Source organism: Actinia tenebrosa, unplaced genomic scaffold, assembly GCF_029948245.1.
Source record: "Actinia tenebrosa isolate PJP-AT-01 unplaced genomic scaffold, QUT_ActTen_1.0 PGA_scaffold8__29_contigs__length_14323225, whole genome shotgun sequence".
Lineage (NCBI taxonomy): Eukaryota > Metazoa > Cnidaria > Anthozoa > Actiniaria > Actiniidae > Actinia > Actinia tenebrosa.
This window is the reverse complement of record NW_028292585.1, coordinates 9,262,974-9,285,551: the sequence shown is the minus strand read 5'-3', so window position 1 is coordinate 9,285,551 and position 22,578 is coordinate 9,262,974. Positions and strand designations below refer to the sequence as shown.

Genomic DNA, 22,578 nt, shown 5'->3' with positions numbered 1-22,578 from the left:
TATCCCAATCGGAAGACTAAGTTTTCCAGATCTTTCCGATCAAAATAACTCACACCATTTGTTTTTTTCCAACTGGATCTTCGCGGTTTTATTGGGTTAATGGTAAGCTCCCAAGAGTATGAACGAGCAGACCTTGTTTACTTTACTTGTAATGGCATCCTTTTCAGACCTTGTGTCATCTCGATCGTTAATGACTAGTGGTTAACTAGTTGTAGCTGCGTGGATAGAGCAGTTTTCGTATTACCGTGGAAAGTTCACGGCACGAACACGGTCGTGACACGGGAAGGGATACGCCAGACCAATCACATTGCACGAGAACTTACTCTCCATCCAATCAAATACCTAGAACATGGCATAAACACGGCGCGGACACGGTCACTCCAAGGTCACGGCAATGCCAGACCAATCACATTGCGCGTGAAGAAATTCAGCCAATTAAAATTCTAGAAAGCGTCACGGCACGTCACGCTTACGGCAATGAGCTTTTCACAGTCATACGAAAACTGCTCTATGTCAAATACGACAAGTGAATAAGAAGGAAAATCAAGCACCGTGTAAATGGAACTGTACTGACGTTACAAACTTTACTCCTTCGATCTTTGGAGGAAGGAATAATAATGGATTGGTTACTCCCTCTTGTAATCTTCATTAACATCAACATTTTTTTATGTCTTCTAGATTTACATCAAAGATGTTTATAAACTGGATCGCGAGGACATGGTTCGTCTACTACCTGATCTGATACAAAATAAAGACGTCAACCTGGAAACACTGCTCGATTTCTGCAAGTACGTACGGGCCATCAACACCTGGGCCCGGTTGTACGAAGGGAGGATAGCGCTATCCGGCGGATAAATCCTATCCAAAAAAATTATTAGAAAAAATTATTGGATGACAGTATCGACTTATCTAGTGGATAAGGATTTATCCGTTGGATAGCGCTATCCAACCTTCGTACAACCGGGCCAAGGATTATCATAAGTAATACCATGGCACGAGGGAAATTAATGATTAAATCTCCCAGTTTCTCACTTACCACTGAAAAGAAGCGCTTACCTTGACTGGCCCTTTTTTTGACCAGAGTCCCTTGCTGCTCTCAGAAGCTATTCGGTTTATTGACCACTTGACCTAGTTCCCCACCTTAGAAACCGAGAAAGGTAACCCGCGCAGTACCAACGCCAGTAATCTGGGTGTCAATCAGAAAGTCGTAGGTGAAGGGCTGGACAAAGAGATGTCTCGAATGAGCAGCTAATCATTATTTTTCAGGACTTTTCACGTCGACGAAGAAGAAGCCTTAGTTACGTACATTAAGATGCAGTTATTGCCACCCGTTACTATGGAAACGAATGGTCAGTCAGATGATACGGATACTCCAGAGTATGAACATAATGTACGGGCTGCAGTACCTCAGATATCGTCTGACAGCTTGTTACAGCTACTGATACATGTTTGTTCCAAGGTAATACCTTTAACACACTTTCTTGGGGGGGAGGGTGTAATAATTCCAGAATGAAGTGTCATCTATTTAAGTGACGTACCGTGACGTCATCCAAGTGCAAATGTTTTAACCAGCATGCACCCCAAGCAAGCATTACGTGCAACAAAAGATCATTGAACCAATCCAGTAATTGATAACTAATAACTATTTCTACTGGTAATGCACTGATTTGTTAAGGTTGATCCGTACGACTACAGCAAGATCTTATTCATCCTGAAGCTTACCAAGGAACACGCACCCGGTGATGTCGTATCGACTGTAGACAAGGTTTGTATTATTGGTTTATACCTTTTTCGTCCATCTCATATCAGATTCGAATCTTTGCCGGCGAGTATCCTTTTTCTGATTCTAACATGCTCTTTCCAGCTAAGGTCATTATTCGTCTATTTTACTAATTTCAAAAAATACCTGATAAAAGCTTATTATCCATTGCGGCTTTTTGGGCGCAGTGCGACTAAAAACTTTGTTCTATCGACTAAATTTTTAAAGTCGGTCGGCACTTGCAACTTTGGAGTCCTTGACTTTTGTTTCCCGATCCTCTTGGCAATGGCGAATAAGAGAAATTATTTTTGTACCGTCAGCTGGCACCTTGTTAATAATAATAATAATAATAATAATAATAATAATAATAATAATAATAATAATAATAATACTAATAATAATAATAATAACGTCTTTGTTTAGAGAGGGTGACAAGTGACAGTAGCCAACTTAGCACTGATAGATTTGTGGTCCTCAATGTTGAACGTATCTAAGAGAGACAGGACCGCCATTTTACGTGGTCATCCGAGCCACGGCGAAGGTCTAACCATTTGCAGATATTTTTAGAGCAAAGGCAGCACGTTAGTCTACTCAGATATTTTAAGACTCTGAGTATGAGTCTGGCGTGTAGTAAGAGTCCGCTTGAATCCACGTTTCCCCATGACCTCCTGCACAAGTTACCGGTGCCTAACCAACTGAGCTAGCCGGTAACAACGTTATTGCAGTTTTGGTGAGTGCCTTTTCTTTGTTCCAGGGTATTCAACTGTTGGAGTACCTCAACCATTATGAAAGAAAGTCTCTACCGTCCAAATACGAGAAAACGTTCTCTTACTCTATAACCACCGATGAGAAAGATAAGGTAGTTTTTGTATGAACGATAAAACTTATTTTCATTATTTATTGGAGAAAGAAGAGAGACACGTGAGAAATTGGGTGGCGTAATGGTTTACCTCTCGCCTCTCTCCACTGTGGTCCGGGTTCGAGCCCCGACTCAGACTGGATCATATGTGAGTTGAGTTTGTTTGATGTGTTGTTCTTTTTCTTGACACGAGGGTTTTCTCCGGGTTCTCCGGATTTTCTCCCTCCATAAAAATCAACATGTGAGTTGAGTTGAGTTGAGTTGAATGTATTGGTGGTGCGTGTGGAGCGACTCACGGAAGAGCCCCATAGGGGAGTAATGGTTGTAAAACATAACTTTTTTAGGGACCAAATGTATTCCCATGTATTTTCAGTTAAAGGAGTCCCTGAATTGATAAGTTATGGCAGAAAAGCTTGGGATATTTCTTACAAATTAAATTTTGGGGACAGCTTTGAGCTTTGCACGCAGAAGGGGAAGAGAGATCAAATTTTCTACTTCTCGTTCATTCGCTCCCCTGTAGAAAGTCAATGGTTTCTTTGCATTCTTTGTTAGATGAGTATGGCCACAGAAAAACCACTGTCGCCATTATCCAAGAAAAGACTACCGTTCCATCCACTACTGCACGGAGAACCATGGAAAATCATTGGTAAATACTGTACTACATCTCGTACTGTCCATAAACGTTTTTAGTCAAATCGTATAAGAATCCGTCGCTCGATTATATCCCTGTTAAGTAAGGCCCCCGTCACATGTAAACTATGGAAACGCTCACCATAAACGCATACGACTACCCTATGTCACGGGGGAAGTTAAATAAATAAAAGTACTTTTTGATGCTTCTAGCCTTTCCGTCCACACGGAAACGATGAAAACGCTCACCGTTAACGCATACAGGGTTCGTGCTACTCCTTAAACTCCTTGAAAACTCCTTGAATTTAATTTCAAGGGCACTTGAAAAGCTCTTGAATTTTATGAGTTTAGCGAAACTCCTTGAAAACTCCTTGGATTTTTGCTTTGATCATTACTTGCATGGTTCTGAAATAGATCTAGTCGGAAAGATCGGAAAATCTGAAAGTCAGCCATGTGCAACCACCGTGTAAAACCTTGGCATAGTTAGCTGAAAATTCTTGAATTTTAAGTGGTTACCTCAGCACGAACCCTGGAATACTTCTGAAAACGCTCTCCAAAGCGGATGCTTTTAAATAAGTTGTTTACGTCTTCTCATGTGGACGTCTTATTAGGTTATTTGAATAACCCGTTATAACATTACTCACACGCCGCAACTGGAAGGTTTTTTCCTAACCGTAGATGGGTGACAGAAATGTATATTGTTGATCATGAGTTTATTGTATTGATTTCAGCTGCTGAGCTGTCAGAGGACACTGTTCCAAAACTTATTGGTGTTGCTAAGCTCCTTAAGGTAACTTAAGTGTTTTCTTATTTATTTCACCATCATCGATTTTGTAGGGACTGAAATCAACTTTGATAGGCTTTATAGCATTGTTGGCGCAAACTAGACAAATGGAGGCACATGCATGTTGGGTTTTACTGGTATTTTTCACGCGGCAGCCATGTTGACTGGAAAAATAGATTTGCCCCGCGTGGACTCGCATTCAAGCGCTTTAAGATGAGGTTATGTGTGGTCAAACAAAGGTTTTTATTCCCCTTAGAATAAACATGACGCCTTGTGGTAAAGTTGCATTGTTTGATTAGTTATCGACAGATCAGATGTACCTGACAGCCATTCAGAACCTCTTCAAGTCCGCTCAAAAACGAACTTCAGGTTCATCGGAATCCCTACTAGACGAATCGACTACAGACAACGATTCGTCTGATAGCTTGAAGAGATTTGACTTTGAAAGAGCAAGAGGTTTGTTGTTCTCCGTCAAGAACAAAGAGATGGCTATTGCGGCTGCTAAGTGGATCGCACAGCAGTTACCACTAGGTAGGAAGATTATTGCTAAGGTGTTTTTTCATCTATCTACATGTATCTTCTTGACACAGAAAAATGGTCGCTCACAATAGTGCTACCATAGTTTTTGACCCTTGTCAAAGACCCTTGGTAATGTAACTCTGTAGTCTAGAAGCTAAACCCAGAATTTTTCAAGTTGGCTGCACCCCATGGGTGGCCAAGGTTTCTTGGTATCATTTTAAAGCTTGAAGCCTGTAGATTACGAATCTGCTTGTCGCCACTTGAAAAAAGTGTCCAAACAGCTTGGCGACCTGGCCTAAAGTACATACTTTCTATTTCACAATATTTTCGTTATTCTTCATTTTCTTGAAGTTTTTCACAATTCACACACAAATTTTCGGTAAAAACTGCTTTGATGTGTTTATTATATGCTAAGCTAATGCACACATATGAAAAAACGAGGAAATTTTCAGGAAATGTGGAATTATTAGCATTTTTGGGTCATTAATCACGATTTTAGATTCATTGAGTGGAAAAAGTTTTTTTAAATAATTTTAAACGTCGCTAAACATGCATTTTTCTTATGAAGACCTTAGTTTGACCTTATCTGATTAGTTTTCAGAGAGAAAAGACAAATATTTTTAATATTAGCTATAGAAAAGACAATTTCCGTACTATTCGTCAAACCGGAAGTTGATAGCTAAACTACTTCCGGTTTACGTTTTTCAAGATTTCTTGGATAAAATCGAAAAATAACTCATTGCAGACTCTGGTAGTCTTTTATTTATAACAAATTAACACTCTTATAGATGTTTACTACTTGTGTGTACTCTTTTCAAGTAGTAAATAGGTAAGAATAGAACATATTTATGGAAGGAGAAGTACTAACTGTCTGTGTATAAAGAGGAAATGAGATTTATAAATTTATGCTTGAAATCAATCTAAATCATTATATATATCTTTAAAATAATGCAAAATTAAAGAAACAAATGAAAAATAAAATCTCAAGTGCTGCAGATGTTGTTTTGATTTGTCTTCCTGTGTCTAAATGAGCCTGCAGTCCAGTAGTTCCTAATCCAGCAATATGGCGTACTTCACGTGTTGAGATCTCTTCAAATCCTGTAAGTATATATACTTTAGTAGCTCATACAGTTTATCAGTGAGTTATTTAACACTAACACAAGGTCTATCTTATATAAAGTGATTTCAAAACTTGACTTTCAGTGAAACTCTTCGCATAATCTTGGTATATAAATCTTCGTATGAGCAGAACGACTTGAGTGAAAAATCTCCGTTTAATTATCGTAAATGAAGGGCTAATAATTGGTAAGTATTCTCATGCAGGTGTACTGAGGCTTGTTTCAAGAATCAAGGAATCACAGAACACTAATAATAGCTTTCTTCTAAGGTCGGCTTTGAAGAAAACTACTATTGGAACATCATTTAGGAACAGATTTTTTCAAATCAAAGATGTAAACACTTGTTGAGATATCTGCAAATCCTGTAAGTATATAAACTCTAGTATAGGAACTCATTTATTTCATCAACGTTTCATTTAACACTAACACAAGGTTTATGTTATAATATAGAGTGACTTCAAGTTAATTAGTAATAGGTATTCTCAGGTGTACTGAAGCTCACTAATTCTATACAATCTTTGATATTTTTCTCCCATTTTCTTATTGAAAGTATATTTGTATAGAATTATTTAAAATTAGTGAAAAGTGTTCAATAAATTGAGTTGATGATCAAGAAATCACAAAACACACTATAACTAAATCTTTCTGTTTAAGGTTGGTTTTAAACAATACTGGAACATCTAATCAGGAAAGCTTCGTCACATGGCATTTTCTCTTGCTACTAGCTCTTCAGATTCAGTGACCAGTTGCCTTTGCCATAAAGCGGGGTTCAAGTCGCAAGGTCCTCTAACTGACTTCACTTCTCTCAGTTGGAAAACTTTTGAAAATGCCTGTGACATCCGAAAAGATGAAATTTCAAAATCTATGGAGGGGAAATGGAAGACAGGTCCATTTGGATTCTACCATCGACTCTGTTACAAGAGCTATACGTCCAAAAGTCACCTTGAACGAGTAACCTCTAAACGAAGGAAACTTGAAAAGGATATTCCCTTGATAAAGACCATAAAAACCAAAGAAGACATACCTCAAACACGATCTTCTCTGCAATCTACTGACATTAAGAGTTGTTGGATATGTCAGAAAGAAAAGACGGATGTGTTACCAGTTTTAATCTGACTCCAGATACAAATACAGTAGTAAAATTCTTTATTCACTCGTTAGAGCTTGATACTTGTTGCTTGCGCTTACACGTGTTTTCTCTTATGTCTCTTATCTTTATTATATCTGTCACTTGATACTATACTAAATTATGTCACACAACTAACTTATTGAAAGCGTGACAGTTCATACACTTCACACTCTCCGCTGCTTTAAACGAGAGTACTATCACTACATAGTAGTTTAGTTCCACTGCGATGTAAACTTATCTTACTATTGAACTTTTTTTCATGCTTGTAGTTTGGGGTGATCAAGTCCAAACGTTTAACACAAAGCTCCTTATTGACTAAGTTCCCCTGATGGCAAACCGTACACTTCCATCAGTTATCCAGTGGATACCGGGTGTTTGAACACCGTCTAAATACTAAGGCGTACTTTTGTTGATACTACTGTGTCTTTTCTTTTCTTTGATAAATGTCGCTTAAATTTCTTCTTATATAATGTCAATTCGAATGATTAGAAACCGAAGCTAATCAATGTCCAATCAGTATCATAATTAACAACAATGCTTAAAAATACTAAATGTTCTTATAAGTGAGTTCAGTAGTTTGTCGTAATTCCATACGGACGATGGGGTGGAGCAATCCATGGGTTGTAGATTGGCATTCTACCACAGTATGGAGTTGGCTGAGTCAACTGGGGGTAAAACGTCTGAAACGGCTGATATGGCTGATATGGCTGAGGTGTTAGTCTGGGCTGATAAGGTACCGGTGCCTGATACGACTGCATGTTGCATGGACCATTGTATGGATTGGTACTGTGCAACAACACATCATACCCATACCTTGCGGGTTGTCTTCTTTCACGTGTCGGGTATCTAGGCTCTTGATGGGGCACTTGAACTGTATCCTCATGTAATCCATCTGTATCATCTGTAGATACGTCTTCCACCATCTCTCCTTCCGCTTGATAAAAGTTATTTCCGCCTTCATCAGTATGATCCTCTTGAATGTCAGCATCAGTATCAGCATCTGCAATAGGTACCGACTCATACTTGTCCTACGCTGTCTCTGTCATCAGTGTTTTGCTGAAAAGCAGCAGGAGTTAATCCGATATCGCTATCTGAACTACCAGAGTCGTCACTTTCACTCAGATGTTGCTGTTGCCTCTGTCTTGTACGTGGTCGGCGCCGTGGTCTTTGCTGTCGTTGTTGCTGTGGAAGTGCTTGCTCTAGGAAGTCACAGGGGTAAAGGAGGTTCCTGTGTAACAGTCGCGAGTTACCAGCGTGGTCTTCTCGCTTGACTTCATAAACAGGTCCCGTCCCTTTGCGACTCACTACCACGTACACTTTGTCTTCCCAGTAGGAACGCAGCTTTCCAGGGCCTCCTCTAGGTGTCAGGTTTCGCACCAGTACACGGTCTCCCTCGCGAAGCTCCGTGAAATTGAGTCGTCGATCGTAACGCTTCTTGCTCTTTACGTTGCTCTCCGTTACGTTCTTACGAGCAATGCCATACGCAGTCTGCATCGTTGTCTTCCAATGTTTGGCAAAAGCACGATGATTAGCTGCACCATTAACGTCACGACCGATTAGAATATCAACTGGAAGCCTTGGTGTCCTGCCGAACAAAAGGAAGAAAGGCGCAAATCCTGTGCTTGAATTGGGTGTACAGTTGTAGGCGTGAACGACTTTATAAAGGTAGTCTTTCCAGTGTGACGTCTTGTCCTCAGGAAGTGTTCGCAGCATCGCTAACAACGTCTGGTTGAAGCGTTCGGTTTGGCCATTACCTTGAGGGTGGTAAGGGGTCGTTCGAGTATGTCTGATACCGCTAAGCTGCTCCAGTTGGGTAAACAGATGGTTCTCAAACTCTTTGCCTTGGTCGTGGAGGATCCTCGCAGGGAAACCGAACCTGGGAATAAACTCATTGAAGATCTTACCTGCCACAGTTCGAGCAGACTTATTCCTTGTAGGGTAAGCCTGGGCAAATCTGGTGAAATGATCCACGATTACCAGGATGTATTCATAGCCTCCTGAGCTCTTTTCTAAGTGTAGAAAGTCAATAGAAATGAGTTCAAAAGGTGATGACGACGCAATATGTTGCATCGGAGCACGTGTTGACTGTTGTGGGCGGCGTTGTTTAAGGCAAGGACAGACGTTCGGTACGAAGTGTGTGATGTCTTGCTGCATACGTGGCCAGTAGAAACGATCGCGCGCCAACTGGATGACACGGTCTGCTCCTAAATGTCCCATCTCTTGGTGCAGTTCTTTGTACACTAGGGAACGCTTGGAAGCTGGGAGTACTAGTTGTAGGTGGTTTGTGGTGTGTCGCCGCAATAATCCGTCAGCTCCCACTTCAAGCTTAGTCCACTCTCTTACAGGATTTGAAGAGATCTCAACACGTGAAGTACGCCATATTGCTGGATTAGGAACTACTGGACTGCAGGCTCATTTAGACACAGGAAGACAAATCAAAACAACATCTGCAGCACTTGAGATTTTATTTTTCATTTGTTTCTTTAATTTTGCATTATTTTAAAGATATATATAATGATTTAGATTGATTTCAAGCATAAATTTATAAATCTCATTTCCTCTTTATACACAGACAGTTAGTACTTCTCCTTCCATAAATATGTTCTATTCTTACCTATTTACTACTTGAAAAGAGTACACACAAGTAGTAAACATCTATAAGAGTGTTAATTTGTTATAAATAAAAGACTACCAGAGTCTGCAATGAGTTATTTTCCGATTTTATTCAAGAAATCTTGAAAAACGTAAACCGGAAGTAGTTTAGCTATCAACTTCCGGTTTGACGAATAGTACGGAAATTGTCTTTTCTATAGCTAATATTAAAAATATTTGTCATTTCTCTCTGAAAACTAATCAGATAAGGTCAAACTAAGGTCTTCATAAGAAAAATGCATGTTTAGCGACGTTTAAATTTATTTTAAAAAAACTTTTTCCACTCAATGAATCTAAAATCGTGATTAATGACCCAAAAATGCTAATAATTCCACATTTCCTGAAAATTTCCTCGTTTTTTCATGTGTGCATTAGGTTAGCATATAATAAACACATCAAAGCAGTTTTTACCGAAAATTTGTGTGTGAAACGTGAAAAACTTCAAGAAAATGAAGAATAACGAAAATATTGTGAAATAGAAAGTATGTACTTTAGGCCAGGTCGCCAAGCTGTTTGGACACTTTTTTCAAGTGGCGACAAGCAGATTCGTAATCTACAGGCTTCAAGCTTTAAAATGATACCAAGAAACCTTGGCCACCCATGGGGTGCAGCCAACTTGAAAAATAAGCCTCTTTTCAGACTTAGCTTCTAGACTACTGTACCTGTCTGATTACGAACATCATGTCAGGATTCTAGTTTACAGTTGTAATTATTCAATAGGAGAAGAGAAGATCAAGGTTCTTGAGACGTGTGCGGATCTTGCAGATGACTGGCAGAATACCTGTACTCAGCAGGTCAGATCAGATTGGATTATCGTTTGTGACTTTTTTATTATATATTTTAGTTCTATTGTATTAACTATCTTAGTTATCATAACTTCCTAGTTTTACTTCAGACATTTATATATTTAACACTTATTGACTGGGACCGAGGGAAACTGTTTTGTGGTCTCGAGACATTTTTTTAATGTTTCTTAGAGCCCGTGTACATTAGTTCTCGGGACCAGTAACCTCGGTAACCACGCCTTAGTCTACCGCTGACCACCCAGATATATAATAGGCTTCTCGTTCTCAAATACTATTTCCTCTTTCACGAGGATCGTTTGAGGGCGAGTGCCATCAACCCACCTACCTCCCTGAAGTGATGAATGTTGCGCAGGCTAAGCCTTTGCTCCGTTTCGCCTGCGGGGTTGCCATTTCACCATTTATTACAATTATTGTAATATTTTATTACCGTAATTATCCAGAGTCTGCGTTTCTTCTGGCCTGCGGCGAAGAACAAGGGCTCTGGCATAATCCATTTTTTGAGACCAGGATTTCTTGAACTTCCGGTATAAGAGCGCGTGCGTTCCCGATTTCTAATTTTTATTTTGATCGGAAGTAACACAGAACTCTGTTCTAAAGCATGATTGTTATTGACTATATTTCATTCCCGGAAAATTGCGCATGCGCCAAAAAAGGGATTATGCCAGAGCCCTCGTTCTTCACCGCAGGCCAGAAGAAACGCATGCTCTGGGTGCGAGGTTGGCGCGACTTAATAATTCACTGGTATATTGACACGGGCATGGTTTATGGTCAGCAGGAAGCTAAGAAAGCCAATGTGACGTATAGTCGTCTAAAGGAGCTCAGCAGAGGAATCGCCACAGAATACGTGCTGCACAAGTATGATATTGCAGAACCATCCTTGGTTACCATGGTAAACCAGCCCGCCAAATTGATCTGTCAGCTTTATGAGACCCATGGCGCCCGTGATACTCATGTCAGAAATCAGCCCCCTGGTAGGTGGAACTATGGTATCACACATACCTTTCAAGATGGCTCTAGGAACTCTCAAGGGGAATATTGGGGCTGTTTTTTATTTTGTGGAATCAAGGGAGACTTATCACACGTTAAGAACTTGATATCGTTTTTATCGAGCGAGTGAGCGATATGATACGGAAAAACGAGTGAATAAATACGATATCAAGTTCTTAACATGTAATAATTTGTTTATTACACATTTAGGCTCGATATATAACACACACAAAATGTTTTATTGTCTTAAATATCCTTAACCGACTTACACCATTTCAAAATGTTAAAGAATTTCCAATTCAATATCATTCAAGATATTAAAGCTTAATTAAAAATGTAAGAAGCACAAAATTCATCTTGAATTTGATAGAAATAAACACTAAATAGAGATTTATCTCGTCACTCTTGACTACTATCGTAGTCAAGTTACAGTTACAGTTTACCGTGAAGTGATATCGTATCACTTCACTGATATGGTTTTTATTCACGGCTTTATTTCACGGATATCGAGCTTAAATGTGTAATAAATAGCTCTTATTAACCGAGTGCGAGGTCCGTACCGTAAGTTATAGACCGGGTTTTTTCCACTGCCTTATGGCCCAAGCGCGTAGCGCGCGGGCCAAAAAAAAAGTGGAAAAATCGAGGATCCATAACTTACGGTACGGACCGAGCAAACGAGGTTAATAAGATATTTATTATATGGCAAGGCATTGAGATCAAAAAGAGGCGAAGCAACAAAAAGTAAAGTTGACAGCGCATGTCAAACGAGAACTGCATTGGAAGGGCTTCCTGTACGTGCCAAAAGTCATGTAGTGTTTGAGTCGCTCAAAAGGCGAAGTTTTAGTTTACTTTGAAAGAATTTAGCTAAAGTTTAAAGTTTTCTGAAATACTAGTTAACAAAAGTGAGGCTTTCTTTTGCAAAACATATAAATGCAAAGCAAAAAAGGCATCAAAAGAAGACCTCAAGAACTCAACATGAGATTGAGAAGAAAACTGTCTTATTTCAAACTTCAAGATATTCACAACCAAGATGAAAAATACTACAGCCTTCCGCTTGTTTTCCTGCCTTTTATTGAGAAAAAAACTCAAAAACTGTCTCCAGAAATGAATGAGAAGCTTTGAAAAATTACGGCTGGCTGAACATGGATAGTTTTCGTCAATTTTCAAAGTTTTGACTGTTTGAAGCAGGCCGCCATATGTACAATGGCTGAAGTCATGAAGAAGGCACACTTTCGACTCAATTAAAAAAGGTACTGCCAACTCTCCTGTCTAAAAATACATTCAAATTCAAGTGGGGGTGAAATATTACTGAAATATGGACATACTTCAAGAGCGGATGAGCCTAGAAAACTGCTTAAAACGTTTACGAAAGAAACTACTGGCTTCTTCACCCGATCGATTCAGATAAGTTCAAACTGGACGTTGTTAGCTCACTGAAATAACAAATTTACGTTAATTCTACTTCTAAACCTATGTTTATTTCATTTACTGAATTAGCCGCTGTTTACCACCCTTTAGTTCGTAGTTTGACATAGTTTTAGCTTTAGCATAGTTAGTTTTTCTAGTTTTTTCTAGTCGTACAAAATCGCTCAACTAGTGCCGTGTAGAGCCTTGATCGAAAGAGTTTCGCTTGTATGAAAGAGTTGTCGCTTGTTTGATAAGTTTTACATTAAATGCCAGTGACTTTCAGTTAACTTTAATTATTTATTGAAGGTTTTCCGACGATTTTCATCCAGAAATATATTCTTTTGATAAAGATTTGAATGTTTTAAAAGATCATAAGTACGTACACTCAGTGAACCATTTCATTTTTCGGTCCGTACCGTAAGTTATGGACCGCAAATTGACCAATTATAGCGCGTGAAATTACCTTGCCATATAATAAATCCCCTTATTCCACAACATCTAATACGAAGAGTTCTTATTCAGCCCAGCCCAGGGGTAGAGCTCAGTAGTCCCCTTCATTATTCTCTGAAGCATCTTCAAAGGTAACGGTGCCTGAGCATCGAGGTGAGCACGACGATGACCTTGCAATAATAGAAACATAATTGTCCAAGGCCTTTAAAAAAGTCAAAAAGAGTATGGACAAAAGGAAATCCAGAGGTTAACCCTATATGAAAAATTTCTCAAATAAAAAGACTACAATCAAAAAGAAGAAAAAATCTAATCTAATTCTCTGTCTTACAAAAACGATTTCGTGGTTTTCTTCAAATATGGCAATAATCAGTCGGTACCTTTTATGTTGTTGACTGGCGCCAGTAAAAACCGATGTCACAGCAAGCCGTTGAAATGTTTGAGTTCGTAAAATATTGAAAACTGCAGTAATGACAGAGCGAGGTTCCCAGTCGTATTAACCACGTGCTATTTAGCTTTACCCACACAAAACCTATGAAACAAGAACGTCGCTCAGCTATTTCATTGTATTACATTTCAGACATCAATAAAGCTTCAGAGGAGATAGCCTCCATCAACAACAGCAAGATCAATAAAATACGGCTCTATCTCATCGAAGTACGGCTCTATCTCATTGAAGTTACGTCATAGCCGCCATGTTGGTTAACGATATCAAAGCATTCCTCATTAGCTTCTCTTGTTAGATCAACCAACATGGCGGCTGTTTCATTGTTATTGTTCATTGTCACATAGTTGCACACACTGTATACACTTACTGCCTTACAAAAATATTTGTAACATTTTGTATATAACTTGTTTTTACTTATATTTTCTTAGCAATTCCTCAAACACATTATTCTAAAGGTGTGCTTTTATTGCCATTTCTACTTCTTTTTCGTTAGAAGTGGCTACCGTCTTCTCCAGCTACCTCAGAATGTTCTCTAAATGAGAGTACAGATCAGGTATCATATTAGTAAATGTCTCTGCAGTAAATAAAGCTAATTAACCTTGATAGTATCTGTTAAAACACAGGCTTGATTAGATCAACTTTGTCGGTATCCATAGCAACACAGGCTTGATAAACTTTGTCAGTATCCATAGAAATATATATTGCTGGGTTTCACTTGACATCATTTCCCGCCTAGTGGGGAATGTTCATCAGCTGAATCACAAGTTTTAAATAGCATTCTTTCTGGTTGACAGCACATGGTGGTCAGTGTTTGACCGCCATTTGGAGCAAGTAGTGAGATTCAAAGACTTTTGTCATTGAAACTCAGAAATTACGCCGCCTGTGATAAGTGGGTATTTATTGTGGGTGCGTGATAAGTATCATCATGAACGGTACCTTTTATCTTTTTAGGCACTAACGGACTATACCGAGAACACGGAAGACGCCATGAATTTGAAAAGGTGAGATCAGCGTACTTTAGTAGGCATTTGGAAACATTCATTACGATGTATTTTGGATAGAAATTTAAAAGTTTCTTTGAAAAAAGTTTCTTAATTAAAATATATTACGTCCGCGCAATGATACTTTTCTCTGATATTCAAGCCTGAAATTATACTCAAACAATTATTCACCTCAAGCTCAGTGAATATGGTGAATATATTTACCTTTACTATATGTCGGTGAATATTCACCGGTATTCACCTCGCCTCCAGTGAATTCTGATTGTTAAACAAGTAATCGAGAGCCACTTTACATGGACATGTTCTTATGCGAACACTTAATTACTAAAATTACCGTGTCTTTCAAGGGTCGTATATGTATTACAGAGTAACCAAGTTGAACACAACATCATGTTCTTACTGAATTTTGCTTACAAGGTAAGAGTACTTATAAGTTTATTGATATATCAAACTCTTCCTTATCATATGAACAATGTTCCATTTTACTGGTTTGACCGTCCGTCTACAACTCATCAGGAAATGTCTTCTGCTAACATCACCAGTCTGTGTAGACTAAGATCTCTCCGAGCTTTATTTGCCATCGCTCCAGATGATGTCATCGTTGAAGTGTCTAAGAAGCCCATCGACTCCATAAGGTACCTAGTAGTACTCGCTTCTCGTTCTGGTACAATTTCCCTATTTTATTGCGTGCCATCTCTTTTATGTTATTACGAATATTGCAGACGTCACTTTTCCTCTTGTATGTTATTACGTATTGCAGACAGTACATGACGTCACTTTTTCTCTTGTATGTTATTACGTATTGCAGACAGTACATGACGTCACTGACCTACTTGGCAGAACTCGAAGCCCTTCACATACAGCAATCACTTAGTGCTTTCCAAAAGTGCAACAAAGAGGGACTGGTAAGAGGATTATGGCGCAACCACAACCACGAGAGAAGGGTAAGTCACGGTAATCTATATCAGTCCTTGAGGGGGGAAATGGAACGAGTTGGCGCTGTGGTGCATTTTGGGACTGTTTTAGGGGACATATTTCCAAAATCCTCGAATAAGCCCAGGACTCACGTTTGCCCAATGTGCTTTTTTGGTCTGAGAACAATGTAAGAACACAATCACGTGATAACGGGCTCATTTTCGAAGGTTTACGGTATTTTGTTTCCTAAAACAGTCCCACAATGCACTGCAATGCCAACTTTTCCCAGTCTTTCCTTACACTCGACATGGCTAATATTTGTTGAAAAAAAGCTAAAGAATTTGCCAACCTTACAGAAAATAGTCAAAACTGTAGGAATCTTGACCAGAATCTTAACTATAACTTTCACTTTCAATAAGCTATTAGATAAACCTTATTACCAGCCTTCAATGATTGACACCACTACTTCGTCCATGCTCAATCATCCATAGAATTTCCAGTTGAAGATTCGCTGATGTTCAGCCTCTGATAGAAATCGCACGAGAGACCGGAAATATGAGTTATTTTGATAACAAGACTGACGCAATTGCATTTCTCTTACCATTCAGGCAGTTCGTCTTGTTGCTGATTTGTGTCTAGTGAATAAGATACACGATCCTCAACTTTGGAACAGTGTACTCCAGCAGCTACTCGGCTTTGGAATGGTAAACAACAGCAATCTTTTCCTCCCTTCTTACTTTCTTTCTGCTGCTTTCTTCGTTTCATTTTTTCCTTCCCTCCCTCCCTCCCTCCCTTCCTTCCTCCCTTCCTTCCTTCCTTTCTTCCTTCCTTCCTTCCTTCCTTCCTTCCTTCCTTCCTTGCTTCCTTGCTTCCTCCCTCCCTCCCTCCCTCTTTCCCTCCCTCCCTTCCTTCCTTCCTTCCTTCCTTCCTTCCTTAACTTACTTCCTTCCTTCCTTCCTTCCTTCCTTAACTTCCTACCTTCCTTTCTTTTCTTTCTTCCTTTCTTTCTCTCTTCTTGGCTGTTGTTGTATTTCTAACGAGTTTTTTGATTGTTCGACAGATCAAATACTTGAGGCATGTGTTGGTAAGCATAGCAGCTGTCCCCGAATTGTGGCAGGTAAGGGAATTACTAGACAAACCTTCTGAACTCGCTACAATGTCCTTTCAGTTGTATTTGCCTTTCATCAATATACACCTATTTCGAAAATCGTTGTCGTACCAAGAGCCTCAAGTAACAAGCCAAGGCTCCAGAGAACCTTGAGAAAATTGATTTATTCATGGTTCATGTAAGTGGCTATAGCTCTCCACTAATTATCATCTCAAGCAGCCTTGCTTGGAGCAATTTGTGGAGTCAATAAATGAAAATGCACCTTGAATAAACTAATTATAGCTAAAAGTACCGACGTTCTCTGCGGTCTTGGCTTGTTGCTTGAGGCTTTTGGTGCGACAACGATTTCTGAAATAGGTGTATATTGAATGACAGATACTAGACATACAAGTGACTGGACTTGTGTTTTCATTTACTAACGAATACATCATGATTTTTAGGTCCCCTGTCTTCCTAACGTGTGGAGAAGTGTTTTGTTGGCACCGTTCAAGTCTGGTAATACATTATTTATTATAAGCTACCGACATTTGGCGTAGCGATGTCTTGACTACAGGGATGGCATTTTCCCGCCAATACACACGCGTACGCGCTTAGTTATGTCACGCCATATCCACAGGAATCCCGCATGAATTAATGAATTTCGATGCCGAGATAAAATAGTAACTTGTTATCATATTCAAATTAACCTACCAAATCAATAGACTTAGACCTTGTCTTTCATAAAAAATAGGAGGGGGGGGGGGTACGATTCCTAGTGTTTTTCCTCGCTACGCCCTTATGTAGGCAGGTACCTTTCTTATCCTAATTTTTCCAGTACACTTTATTTCTTGAATTCTTCCACAGTGTCTTTACCGCTGTCAGACGTAGAGCTGAAATCTTGCACTGAATCAGCAACACTCCTTCAGAGGTATGAAGACTGGAATTAGAGTTACTCTGTTGACTTTATTGCCTTAAACCACTCGCGCAGCAGGTAAACCAGTAAAATGTATATAGGATTTCCCCTTGAACCAAACTGCGCGCTCGCTCGTTCTGTGTTTTAGGGTAAATTTTCAGACGTCGTCCGTCTTGTTTAAGGTGTCCATTGCTGTTGGATCTCAACTTGGAAGTCATCGCCGAACATTTTCATCGTGTTGGATTACATGCTTATGCTCTAGCTTGTCTCATTCTCATCCCTTCAAAGAACACAAGAAAAACAAAAATCAAGGTTAGTTATAAACGGGCATCTCGCAAGACATAACTAACTTACCGTGCCTTGTCGTGCCGTGCCGTGCCTTGAACGTGACGCTGCTGTGTACAACCATTTTGATTGGATAAGCCTATTAACATTGCTGTGAGTGTTCCGAAGGAAGTGGACAATCCAGTCGTTACCGCGCCAAGGCCATTAGTTTAGCTTGGCTAGTAAACTTGTGTTTACTTTTATTTGCTTAAAAAAGAAGAGTAAATCTTGATTTTACAGGACATGTACCAAAAGAACAAATAAATAAAAATGAATTCTTCAGTCAATCATTAGTTATTCGTAATTTCTGATTATATTTATTTTACTCTTTGTTGCAGGACTTGCTGGATACAAATTGTGCCGTCGTTATTCTTGACCAACTTCAACATCAGCGAGAGCATGCGCAGACATTGTCTCATGTAAAAATGGTAAGCAAAAACCAAGTAAGTACGTAAGGTGTGTGTGTGTGTGTGGAGGGAGAGGGGGGATAGCCACATTTAACTGTACGTAAGGTGTGGGAGGATGTTGTGTTTTCTGTGCCGTGTTCCGTAATAGCTGTTATTACTGTTGAGTTCGCAATGAGAATTTTTTTGTTTTAAGAGTCATACAAGTGAGGCTATCCTGCCGGTACAATGCTTGTTGTCTCATTTGCATCTCATTTGCATGCATCCATGATAAATTCTATTGTTTATTCTTATTTGTAGTCTCTCTATGCGATCACTTTATCTGCGGCCAAGTTACAAACGCGGAACTCCTCATTCGTAAAGCACATGTTTGTCCAGGTTATCGCTGTTTCTTACTTGAGTGTTTTGTGACATGACTTTTTTGTGTCCCTTAGATCGAACAAGAAGTCTTCCAGTATATTGAAAGAAACCAAGAATATGAAGTAAGTAGAACAAGAATACTCCCTCACAAACCTTGTAGACTAGACTGCCTCCTAACTAGCGTTTATTGTATGTCAGGTGCTACTTGATACAATACATTTTGACAAGATGGTTCGTGTGCTCATCAGTACTGACCAGATTGATGGGCTTCTTCTCAAGACTTTAAAGGCTAACAGGTAACTAGTACAGACGGTGATAAAGTCATAAAAACGATCATGAATGGGCTGACCTTACCCATTGTTCTTTCAGTCTTCTTGAGTGGCAAAATTTTGATGACCCCACATAAATCCTTTCGCCCCAACTCTCCAACCTCAATCGAAAAAAATCAATACTCCCATAAAATAAATTGTCCACCGTGTCATACAGAGAAGATTTCGTATACGGATAGGATTGATAGATGTTAATGTGTTAAAGCGAGAGATTACTGTTTATCTAGTCAGAATGCTGATCCACCGTACAGTTACTGCACTGTGCGTCCATGCTGTGAAATCTGCCCTATCGTATCGGTCTTTTTATGCAGAATAATCGCATGTCTAAAATTACTAAAGAAATTATAACATAATATTCGTAACTTTGAATATTACTGGGCGAAATCGTTGATTACCAAGAAAAGTCTTCATAAAAGATTTAATCCAAGACAAATGGTAGTCTGACTTGGATTGTCGTCACGCAACGCTCCCTCCCACAAACGGGTTGTGTGACGACACTAAAGCGGCTGCGGGGGAGACTAGTACTCTATTACACCAAAACTTGTTTAGTTAAGATGGGGTTTCATTTCTAGTTTCTATAACATGTGCGCATTTAATTTTACAAGAATCAATCACCTGAAACTTATGCCGTGCAATATAGAGGAAATTTATGAGCAGTCTTGCATCAATGCTTGCATGACTGCGTTTACTGATACTTTTCTAAGCCAGTATAGTTAAGCCCCGTTCACACTAGCGATTTTTGCTGCGATTTTTTTGATTTTGTCCATAATAAATAATGGTAAAGAATTTACTTGTAAAGTTTTTTTCAGGATACCAAGATTTTCCTAGACGAATGTCTCTTTTGAAGGACGAGACATAAGATTTCATATTTCCGAAAATTGCCACAAAAATCAGCGCAGAAATCGCCAGTGTAAACGGGACTTTACACTACTTTAAACGGGGCTTTACACTACTTTCAACCATGTTTTATTCTCGGTGTGAACGGGGCATAGTCTTGGAACAACTGAGCCCTGAAGATTACGCATTCGTTATTTCAGGCTTGAAGATGCAGTAAAGCTTGTTGGTTTGTATCACCAAGCTTACCCAGACTCCATTTCAGGAAGATATGCTTCACAGTCAGAGCAGCTGAACGGCCTCGAGGAACTATGGGTATGTTGTGACGTAGACCATCTTTACACTACTGGACGGTGGAAAACTCAAACCTTGTATGATTCCAGCCACTTCGGTGCATCTTATTTTGCTCAGTTATGGACGGACCATTAGATAATTGAGTAGGGGGTTGCGTAAATCCCCATAAAATATCGAGCAAGCTTGACATCTAGAGTTGGTGTGATGTGGTGTGCTGTTGTATAAGGCTTAACACTTAGTGTTGGTATGACATCTAGTGTTGGTGTAATGTGGTGTACTGTTGTATAAGGCTTAACACTTAGTATTGGTGTGACATCTAGAGTTGGTGTGATGTGGTGTGCTGTTGTATAAGGCTTAACACTTAGTGTTGGTATGACATCTAGTGTTGGTGTGATGTGGTGTGCTGTTGTATAAGGCTTAACACTTAGTATTGGTATGACATCTAGAGTTGGTGTGATGTGGTGTGCTGTTGTATAAGGCTTAACACTTTGTATTGGTATGACATCTCGTGTTGGTGTGATGTGGTGTGCTGTTGTATAAGGCTTAACACTTAGTATTGGTATGACATCTAGTGTTGGTGTGATGTGGTGTGCTGTTGTATAAGGCATAACACTTAGTATTGGTGTGACATCTAGTGTTGGTGTGATGTGGTGTGCTGTTGTATAAGGCATAACACTTGGTATTGGTGTGACATCTAGTGTTGGTGTGATGTGGTGTACTGGTGTATAAGGCATAACACTTGGTATTGGTGTGACAACTAGTGTTGGTGTGATGTTGTGTGCTGTGGTATAAGGCTTAACACTTAGTGTTGGTATGACATCTAGAGTTGGTGTGATGTGGTGTGCTGTTGTATAAGGCATAACACTTGGGTGTTGGTGTGACATTTAGTGTTGGTGTAATGTGGTGTACTGCTATATGAGGCACAGCACTTGGGTGTTGGTGTGAAGTGTAGGGGTCACACGTTACTTGCAGGGCGTGAAAGCGACAAGTTTTGACGTGGTCGTGAAACGAGTGTAACGTACCATGACGTACAGGAGTTATTTGCCTCTTGTAAAATACGTGTTTTGTCGGATGTATACTAGAGCAGTTTTCGCATGACTGTGGGAAACCCACGGCACGAACACGGTTATGACACGACAAGGCATACGCCAGACCAATCACATTGTACGAGAATTTACTTTTCATCCAATCAAATGTCCGAAGCACGGCTCGGAACACGGCGCGAACACGGTCACGCCAATGTCACGGCACTGTCCAACCAATCACATTGCGCGAGGAAAAAATCCCCTAATCAAAAGTCTAGAAAACATCACGGTCGCAGCAAGGCACGCATACGGCACGGACGTTTTCACAGTCACACGAAAACTGCTCTATATATATTAACCAGATGTTCATAATCAAGAATGCTCTCTAAATACCGATAAAAATCTTCATGCTTGTAAAAGACTTTGTTGAGAAACATAATATATGGGTCGTATTTTTGGGTTTTGTTTTTTATCTAAAGGCATTCTTAGAAGCCCGTCACAAGCTAGAAGAAGCTTTGCCGTTCCTTCCTCAACTCGAAGAAGAAGAAGACGACGAAGGTACACAAGATAACAATGACTCGAAAATGGACTCGATGAAAAACGAGATGACTTCTCCAGAAATATTTGAGCATGAGTAACATAACTAACTATTTGTCGAAGTATGACGGTAAAACTTACAACATTTCTTTGAAATGGTTTAAAAATCGTCGTGCCAATGAACGGAATAAAAGTTTAAAAATGAAAAAGTCAGTGTAAAGACTGGTATGTTGCCGATAAAATAATAAACCAGCAAGAGGCAAGTCAATCTGGACTAGCTTCATACTTTGATATCGTGTTGCTACATCTTTACCCTTGGTGTACTAGCACTCTCGGACTGATGGGTGTGTGTCTTTACGCTATGAACGATCATGAATACAATGGAGTCGCCATCGATATGACAATCGGATTTCAATGTCTGTTGTCATCATAAAGAGTGCTAAAAACAGCATTGATTGAGTCCGTGTACACACTAATGGGTTTTCGTAATTCGTCTCACCGAAAACGCTTCGAAAGCTTCTAGTCCACACTAACGTTATCATAGCGTTTTCAAACACGCAGATGCGATCGAATAATCAATAAAGTCATAGTCTGCGCATGCGAAAAAAAAACAGTCGGTGTGAATGACGTAACCGTTTTCAAAAGCCTCCGTTTTTGCTAGCTGTCCACATGAATACGAAGGCCTGTGTTTTTAAATGTCTCTACTTTGTAGAACCTTTTCCAATGCTTTTTTGATCCTTTTAGTGTGGATGCAAGGACAAAACGCACCGGGTGGGGGGTCGTACACTAGTTTTTTGCTTTAGGGAGTCAGTACTCATTTCAGAACCCCCTCCTGATAATTGTCGTGCAGTTCCTTAGTTTTATCTTTGTTTTTCACTTCGATAAGGTGTTGTCTTGAGGTGTGTCAAACCGTTAACCGTCTCAAGAAAAGAAGGAGGAGCGGGAGAAGGGATGGATTGATAGGAACTTTTTTTGCCGATGCTCATACGCACCGTAAGCTTTCTTTAAAA

General features: G+C 39.6%; 1 protein-coding gene across 1 annotated transcript in view; it reads left to right on the top strand.

Moving 5' to 3' along the window:
- The window catches only part of LOC116292704 (kinetochore-associated protein 1), a 51,373-nt gene extending 29,533 nt beyond the window's left edge, over nucleotides 1-21,840 (top strand). The window contains exons 45-69 of the mRNA XM_089024108.1: nucleotides 679-788; nucleotides 1,267-1,459; nucleotides 1,676-1,765; nucleotides 2,514-2,618; nucleotides 3,171-3,264; nucleotides 3,980-4,038; nucleotides 4,332-4,563; nucleotides 10,171-10,244; nucleotides 11,032-11,227; nucleotides 13,678-13,754; nucleotides 14,039-14,098; nucleotides 14,497-14,546; nucleotides 14,894-14,963; nucleotides 15,063-15,181; nucleotides 15,355-15,490; nucleotides 16,070-16,165; nucleotides 16,522-16,578; nucleotides 17,010-17,064; nucleotides 17,413-17,476; nucleotides 17,644-17,773; nucleotides 18,124-18,213; nucleotides 18,624-18,671; nucleotides 18,748-18,845; nucleotides 19,916-20,027; nucleotides 21,511-21,840. Coding sequence (XP_088880234.1) covers nucleotides 679-788; nucleotides 1,267-1,459; nucleotides 1,676-1,765; nucleotides 2,514-2,618; nucleotides 3,171-3,264; nucleotides 3,980-4,038; nucleotides 4,332-4,563; nucleotides 10,171-10,244; nucleotides 11,032-11,227; nucleotides 13,678-13,754; nucleotides 14,039-14,098; nucleotides 14,497-14,546; nucleotides 14,894-14,963; nucleotides 15,063-15,181; nucleotides 15,355-15,490; nucleotides 16,070-16,165; nucleotides 16,522-16,578; nucleotides 17,010-17,064; nucleotides 17,413-17,476; nucleotides 17,644-17,773; nucleotides 18,124-18,213; nucleotides 18,624-18,671; nucleotides 18,748-18,845; nucleotides 19,916-20,027; nucleotides 21,511-21,669 — 2,574 coding nt within the window. The 3' untranslated portion in view covers nucleotides 21,670-21,840. The remainder of the gene's footprint in view (nucleotides 1-678; nucleotides 789-1,266; nucleotides 1,460-1,675; nucleotides 1,766-2,513; nucleotides 2,619-3,170; nucleotides 3,265-3,979; nucleotides 4,039-4,331; nucleotides 4,564-10,170; nucleotides 10,245-11,031; nucleotides 11,228-13,677; nucleotides 13,755-14,038; nucleotides 14,099-14,496; nucleotides 14,547-14,893; nucleotides 14,964-15,062; nucleotides 15,182-15,354; nucleotides 15,491-16,069; nucleotides 16,166-16,521; nucleotides 16,579-17,009; nucleotides 17,065-17,412; nucleotides 17,477-17,643; nucleotides 17,774-18,123; nucleotides 18,214-18,623; nucleotides 18,672-18,747; nucleotides 18,846-19,915; nucleotides 20,028-21,510) is intronic.
- Nucleotides 21,841-22,578: the final 738 nt, after the last annotated feature.